Genomic DNA, 8,335 nt, shown 5'->3' with positions numbered 1-8,335 from the left:
TATGTTGTTCCCTTTGTCATCGGTATGTTACTTGCCCGAGATTCGATCGTCGGTATCTCAATACCTAGTTCAATCTCGTTACTGGCAAGAGTGTTTACTCGTTCCGTAATACATCATTCCGCAACTAACTCATTTAGTTGCAATGCTTGCAAGGCTTAAGTGATGTGCATTACCAAGAGGGCCCAGAGATACCTCTCCGACAATCGAAGTGACAAATCCTAATCTCGAAATACGCCAACCCAACAAGTACCTTTGGAGACACCTGTAGAGCACCTTTATAATCACCCAGTTACGTTGTGACGTTTGGTAGCACACAAAGTGTTCCTCCGGTAAACGGGAGTTGCATAATCTCATAGTCATAGGAACATGTATAAGTTATGAAGAAAGCAATAGCAACAAACTAAACGATCAAGTGCTAAGCTAACGGAATGGGTCAAGTCAATCACATCATTCTCCTAATGATGTGATCCCGTTAATCAAATGACAACTCATGTCTATGGTTAGGAAACATAACCATCTTCGATCAACGAGCTAGTCAAGTAGAGGCATACTAGTGACACTCTGTTTGTCTATGTATTCACACATGTATTATGTTTCCGGTTAATACAATTCTAGCATGAATAATAAACATTTATCATGATATAAGGAAATTAATAATAACTTTATTATTGCCTCTAGGGCATATTTCCTTTAGGACCATGCCTGCTTCTGGTTTGACAGCTCGCTCAAGGGTTGCGCGCCGTTCACCATGGCGCCCGAGCTATTCGCGGTCTCCAGGCGCAAGACTCGCTCGATCCGCGAAGCGTTGCAGGGCGGACGTTGGGTCTTGGGTCTCCGGGGACGGATCACGTCTGACACCCTGCCTGCCTTCGTGCATCTCTGGTCCGTGTTCAGCCAAATCGCGATGCGGCATGAGGAACCAGATGCCTTCTCGTGGAAGCTTAATGAGAGCGGCTGCTTCTCGGTTGCGTCCACTTACAACATTCAGTTTCTTGGCTCCATGATCTCGCCATTGTGGCCCTCGGTCTGGCAAGCTTGGGCTCCGGCGAAGTGCCGACTGTTTTCCTGGCTCTTCGGCAAGAACATGATCCTTACTGCTGATCGCTTGCTTGCTAGGTAGTGGCCGAACTCCTATTTCTGCCCGCTTTGCCGCCGGGACATGGAGACCACCGAGCACCTCCTAATCACCTGCCCGTGGTCACAACAGCTCTGGGCGTGGGTCGCTGCTCGTTTCCGCTTGTCGGGATTGCTACCTGCCTCCTGGCCACCATGGGCGTCCCTTCACGAGTGGCTCTTCAACCTCTCGGTTGGCACGGCTCAGATCAAGCGCAACAAGTCAATGGCGTTGATGGTATTAGGGTTCATCTGGAAGGAACGAAATGCTCGCATCTTCAGGAGCAGTGAGCGGTAGGTTGAGCAGGTGCTGGATCAGCTGATTGATGAAGCTAGGCTATGGGCGTTGGCCAGAGGCTGACACTTGGGCTGGGAGTAGTAGCCTAGCTCTTTCCCTTTTTGTCTTTCTCTTTCTTTCTTCGCCACTGTATTTTACGGCTGGTCCTTTGTACAGTTGGCTCCGGCCTTTCTCTTCCGCTTAATGAAATCATAGTTCTCTTGCGCTCTTTCAAAAAAACTTTTCTTTTCACCACCCCTTCGTCCATCCTTCACTGTATGATAATCTCAGTCACCTTAAATATTTACCTTGTAAATCAGTTCCACTTTAATTTACTTATCAAACTACTCATCAAAATATAAGGTAAATCACGCAAGGGATTACATAAACATACATAGTCGCATTGATATGGACATGTAAATCACAAGCTAACGCATTAAAATATTTATTTATATCGCGTTGCCATGCAGGACGCGTCATCCTACTAATGTATGGAAAAGGCTTCTGAAGCATGAAGGTCCTAGGAAAAGATATCATTCTAAAGCACGAAGGTCCCAGGAAAAGATATCACACTCCGGAGAGAGCATGGTATCCAGGACCCTAATCACAATTTGGTGCCAATTAGTCAATTTTTGCCCCATTAGCGTTCGACAGGACTATATACATAGAAGGCGATCTGTTTACAAAACTTGATGACCTGTGACATCTCCCCCAATACAATATGATGGAATATAATATGACATAACTGCCTAAAACATAATAAGTACATGTTATTTGTTTCTATATATACTTCACGATGTGAATGTCACCTTTTTTAGTTCATGGGGTTTGCACATACCAGCCCAAAATACAACGGGCTAATTGTAAGGTGAAGAACAGGATTTTTGCTTGATTTTATTATATGATGTAATTCTTCAAACATTTCTTTATTAACTACCTTCAATGATATACAGAAAACTTGTTTATAGCTTGCATTAATACATTACATGCCCAATATTAAATTTTGCAATAGCTCCAAATTTCTAGGTATAGTGTCAAGGTGTGGTGGCCACCCACCGCAAAATTGCTCAGATCAGATCCAAGCATCCAGAAGAAGACGCCATTGTCGGTCCAATGAACATGCATCTATCATTTTCTGCTTCCTAGTCATAGATCGCTCTCCTCCTCGTATATGGGACCTCTCCCTGAGATTCTTTTCTTCTGGTAGAATGGCCCCGAGACAGGGATGACATTACAAAGGACCAATACCTTACTGCAGTTGTGTGGTGTAACTTAAGGCTACATTAGTACCTAGGGCTCAGTCAATTGAGAATTAAGTTATCCTATTTTACAAATTTGTTCATCCAAGTCTGAAAAATATATTCGCTGTGTTATAAACCTTTATTAATCTAGTGCGAAATAAATTATAGCGTTCATTTTCACAGCTCGAAAAAATGCACAAATCTCAGTGCCTTGCAAGAGGGAGAAGAAGAGTCCGGCTGGCACCGATGCTGTGCGGGCTTGTTGTGGAGTCCTCAGGCGGTGGCCAAGAGAGGAGGATGGGGTGGGGTGGTTGGCAGGTGAGTAGGGTTTGCTCCGGGGCCGTCCGCGAGGGAGGGGCACCAGAAAGGGCTTCGTACAATAACACGGTAACTCTGCCCAAGGCCTTCATCTTATGATTGTGTTGTTTGGAATCTATATGTTCTAGAAACGGAGATGAACATCTTTTCTTTGGTCGCCCATTTGCTCCTTGTTGCGGGAGATATCTCTGCCCAGATGTCAATCTTGATTATTACTTCTGTCCCTAGGAGCATTTGGATCCGCCGGAATGACGTCATCTTCAAAGGGATCCTTCCTAGCCCTATTTACGGGGGAGAACTTTCAAAAATCAATTCATATACGGTGTAGTTGCTTGGTTACATAGGTACATGTAACTTCTTTTCTTTTGCTCCAACAATTTCTACTTCACTAGAGTTTTGCAGTAGATAATTAATTCACATAAGTACTCCACTGGTAACAATTTGGACGAAGAATTGCCAGTACACGCGCATTGCCAGTACGAGTCGTGTACACACATGTTACATATCTGGGGGTTCTTTTTTTGTTGTTGTTGTTGACCGCTCTCTATCAGTAGCCAAGTAGTACTTCCATTTTCGTGAGCTCGACGGGCTGCGAGCTAGGCAACAGCCGTTCGAAAACTTGCCCATCGGTAGACTTTTCATTGCCCGCTCGAGACCAACAAACTCTTTCTCTCCACGCGGCAGATCGAGACGTTCACGTGGCAGAACGCGCCATGCGACAATGACGCATGTTCCTATACGCGTACACATGTACCAGGATGTACACATGTACTCTATACGCGTACATGCAGGGACAAACCGTACATGTACTGCAGTGTGCACGATGTTGCCATATTTGTCTGGTCCATCACGACCGTATACACACACATCGTACGTACACGCGCTCAGAGCAAGTGGGAACCGAGTGAACATATATGATGCACCTGTTGCTCGTAAAAATACGAGAAGAATGCTCATCGTAATTTCTTGACGCTTGCTGCTGCTGCTGACAGCAAAGATGCATGGTGTGCCCGCCAAGCGAAGAATATATACAATGGCTCTAGACGACAAACTAAATTTGATGAGTGCATGCATCACGTGACGCGTGTGAGCGAGGTGAATTATTAAATGTTCATGTACTTACGGAACTTCGACTGACTAACTGATCAAGCATGACGTACGCTACAATCGTTCACGTTTAGTGAATTTTCCACATGGGCTCACCTGGGGTGCATGCATAGTCCAACTTCAAACACCGCTCACTCGATCGGTGGAGGATGGATCGACGCAGCTGGCAACCACTCCTATCCCCGTCCCTATAAATCTAGAGGGCATGCCTGCAATTCATCTCATCTCACCCAAAGACGTAGCAGCAGCAGCAACTTGTTCATCTCATATCACCCAGGCCAAAGACATAGTCGTTCTGTAACACGACACACTTAATTAAGCAACCGATGGCGGCTGCGCATGTCTCCTTCCCCTTCTCAGTTCAGCCACTGCACCATTCGGCTTCACCGCTGGCCGGAAATGGTGGCCGGAGCGGACGCAACCGTGCCTTCTTCCGCCCATCAACGGTGATATGTCCCGGGCGGGAGCCTGCGTCACATGTGCTGTCCGATGATTTTGACTTCGAGGTATATATAGTTATCACCCGTATATGCAATTAGCATGCGTGTTTATGTCCTTTTTCTAATTATTACACAAGGGATCGAGTTCAAACCTATCAGAGCTATAATATTGAGCCTGGCACAAGCCTGTCGTCGTAAACGTCACCTTCCACCAAAAGGAAAGAAACGATTTGGTCCCTTGTGTAACCAGATTATCCCAGTAATTTTTGAAAGATTTTTATAAAATATATAAACCTACATTATTATGAAAGTATTTTTAATCGTAAATATAAATATTGCAACTGCTATCACCCAAAATCCTATATTAATAGTTGAAGTTCTGTAAACTTTGTATTCTTTTGAAGAACAAGTTTGATGTCTCTGTGCAACACACCAGGAAAGCCTAACGAATGTTCAAGCATTGCTGCATCACCATCGGACGAGTCGACGAGGCTTATTGACCACTGTTGATCACCTCAAGCGCCTCTGCATCGACCACTATTTCCAAGACGAGATCGACACCATCATGGACTCGTGTGCAGATCTCATCCATAGTGATGATCTGCTTGATGCAACCCTTTCCTTGAGGCTGATGAGAGAAGCTGGCTATTATGTTTCGGCAGGTCAGTAAAATACAAGTTTGGCGTCTCGAGGCAGATAAACAAACAAGTTTGGGAATCTTGAGTGCAATTTGGTCTAAGAAATGAATTTTACGCGATAACTTTGCTAGAAAAATATCTTAGGGTAGCCAAGTCTAAACTAAGGTTTAATGTTTCCTTGTGGACCGTATAAGAACCTCCCTCGAGATGTATTGTACTAATTATTTATAACATGTGCCTAAGGCCCCTTCTTAACAAATTGGCAGACGATGTTCTTCGGAAGTTCAGAAACGATAATGGTGATTTCAACCTTGGCCTCAGCAAAAACATTAGAGGGTTGCTCAGCTTGCAAGACATGTCACACCTCAACGTAGGAGAATCATCACTCTACAAGGCAAATGAATTCTCAAGCAAGCATCTTAGATTTGCAATTAAGTATCTGGAGCCAAACCTTGCAAGATATGTAAGGCGGTCACTAGACCATCCCTATCATGTGAGCCTGATGCAATACAAGGCAAGGCACCAACTGAGTTACCTCCAGAACATGCCCACTAGGAATATGGCAATTGAGAATTTGGCACTTGCAGAGTTTACGATTAAGAAGTTGCAGCAACAGAGAGAAATGCAAGAGGTTAAGAGGTATAAATATAATAAAATACTAGCCCTCAATGATTAATTTTGTAAAAAGTGGAAAATATGTGCATTCTTATGATAAGAGGGAAATGCAGAACTCTTGGCCAAATTTGATAAATTAACATTTTTGATTACTCACGTACTCCCACAATTAGAAGAGTGGTGGTTTTAAGTATATGAAAATTCCTTTTCACACAGATGGTGGAATGATCTAGGATTGGCTCAAGAAATTCCGGCCGCAAGGGACCAAGTTCTTAAATGGTACATGTGGCCCATGACCGTCCTCGAGGGTTTCTCCTTCTCTAGATATCGGATTGAGATCACAAAGATCATATCCATGGTCTACATTGTGGATGACATCTTTGATCTTGTCGCCACACAAGAGGAGCTTTCCCTCTTTACTGAGGCGATCAAAATGTGAGCATTGTTGTTTTCATAATATATAAGGTTAATACGATTAGGGGAGCAATATAGTTTCTTTTTTGGTAATTAAATGGCGTATTAAATACATCCAATGAGATATTCATACTTCTTTAACTTTGACATATAATATATGCAGATGTTTTAATGTTGGTTTGAAATCAACATTGTGTCTTTATGAGAAATATTTTAAAATATTAATAGTTTTCTAATTATCTATTCTATATTCAAGCAAAAAGCAAAAAATATTGCATATTAGAGATTGTTTAGGTCCAAAATGGCATCTACTTTGCTAATGGAATAAAAACTCAATGATTACTTAAGCTTAAGACCATATAAATGCTATAAAAATATTGTTTTTATCAAAGTTTCACACAAAAATTGCACATTATTGACAGGTGGGATCTTGCAGCTGTTGATTCACTCCCGAGCTACATGATATCATGTTACAAGGCTCTTTACACTATCACAAGTGATATCGCCGATATAGTCAGAAAAGAGCATGGATTGAGCCCTATCAATCATCTCAAGAAAGCAGTATGTCTCCTAGAATGCTTCTTTATTTCTCTTTAATTTGATTTTTCCTAAGAAACTAAATATAACAACGGTACCACCTATGTTCCTATCTTCCGTCCATCGTCTCCATCCCCACACCACCTCCTCCGTTCCCTGTTTTACTGATTTTCCCAACCAAATTTCCTTGAATCGTCTTAACTATCCCATGTTTTATTGGCTTATCATACAAAATCACATTATTTTCTTTGGTAAGCCAATAAGTAATAAGTACTGATTCAGTTATCAGCTAAAGTTTCTTTTTGGTATGTAGTCGCACTAACACTAAAATGGCATGTAAATCGCGATGATTACATACAAAATATATGTGCACATGTTGCAACACATGCACAATTACCTAGTTGTATTTACAAAAGTAATAGAAAGTAAAATAAGAGTGGAAAAATTAATCCGACATGCTTGCCTTTTTTCTTCTTACAGTGGGCAACTTTGTTTGATGGATTCATGATCGAGGGAAAATGGTTATCTACTAATCAGATCCCTACATCCGAGGACTATCTAAGAAACGGGATTGTCACTTCAGGAGCTCCACTTGTATTCATGCATCTTTTATTCATGTTGGGGCATGAATTACCAGAGGGCAACAATGACGACATCCATCGGATCATCTCCTGCCCTGCAAAGATAATGAGGCTCTGGGACGACATGGGCAGTGCAATGGTCTGAACACACCAAGAACTTGATCACATAAGAACATAGGATTAGCACTAACAATAATTTTAGATAAATTCATTCAGTTCATAGCATGGCGGGTCAACATCCACGTCAATATTGACCAAATAAGGCATGATCTAACATTTTCATTCTTTGTCTCATGCAGGATGAATCCCAAAATGGGCTAGATGGATCATACAAAGAGTTGTACCAAAGAGAAAATCCTCGTGGTGATGCAGAGAAGCACATGTTGGAGATGATCAGGAGTGAATGGGAGGGTCTGAACAGGGAATGCTTCTGTCGGACAAAGTCAACACTATCGCATAGCTTCATGACAGCATCACTAAACTTTGCGAGGATGGTCCGCGTCATGTATGGCTACGATGATGAGCAGAAGCTCCCCGTCCTTGAGGATTATACAAGGATGTTGCTCTTCTAAATCAATCATGCATTCTATCACATTATATTGCATATAAATCTTATAAATGTAGTGCATTAGTTTTTGGTAGGGTCGTCACGTAGGATGTTGACTAACATCCTGCACAATTCGCATATGTGTTTCACATGATAAGATGATGAACATACATGGGAACAGCCTACAACTCCATGCAGTGTTGAAATGTATGATGAGATGCATATGAATTGATAGGCACTGGACGCTGCGAAATACTTTGTATATGAAATTGTGAATGTATGAAAAGATTGTTGGTTTGTGCAACATTCGGACGATATGCAGATAGTTCTGGTGCCTGAGATGGCTTACATTTAGTTCTAGCAATGCTCTCTGTACACAATAAGGCAGATGGGTAGACACGAAAAAATATATTTGAAAGGATACCAATCTCATAAGGGCAAAGAAAACCACCCATTCGCAGGAGACCCACATTGCAAACAGGGTTTTGGTTTTCCCAATTTATGACG

The 8,335-nt window shown here is 42.3% G+C and overlaps 1 protein-coding gene across 1 annotated transcript; it reads left to right on the top strand.

Moving 5' to 3' along the window:
* The first annotated feature begins 4,284 nt into the window (after positions 1-4,284).
* On the top strand, positions 4,285-8,128 carry LOC125517417 (S-(+)-linalool synthase, chloroplastic-like). Its single transcript, XM_048682613.2, has 7 exons — positions 4,285-4,562; positions 4,933-5,158; positions 5,401-5,773; positions 5,966-6,184; positions 6,586-6,724; positions 7,181-7,420; positions 7,581-8,128. The coding sequence occupies exons 1-7, from the start codon at positions 4,383-4,385 to the stop codon at positions 7,851-7,853; spliced, it is 1,650 nt and encodes a 549-aa protein (XP_048538570.2). The 5' UTR covers positions 4,285-4,382; the 3' UTR covers positions 7,854-8,128.
* The last annotated feature ends 207 nt before the right edge of the window (positions 8,129-8,335 follow it).

Source organism: Triticum urartu, chromosome 6A, assembly GCF_056163025.1.
Source record: "Triticum urartu cultivar PI428250 chromosome 6A, HENAU_Tu73, whole genome shotgun sequence".
NCBI classification, from domain to species: domain Eukaryota; kingdom Viridiplantae; phylum Streptophyta; class Magnoliopsida; order Poales; family Poaceae; genus Triticum; species Triticum urartu.
The sequence above is the reverse complement of the archived record's forward strand: the minus strand, read 5'-3'. Positions and strand labels throughout refer to the sequence as shown.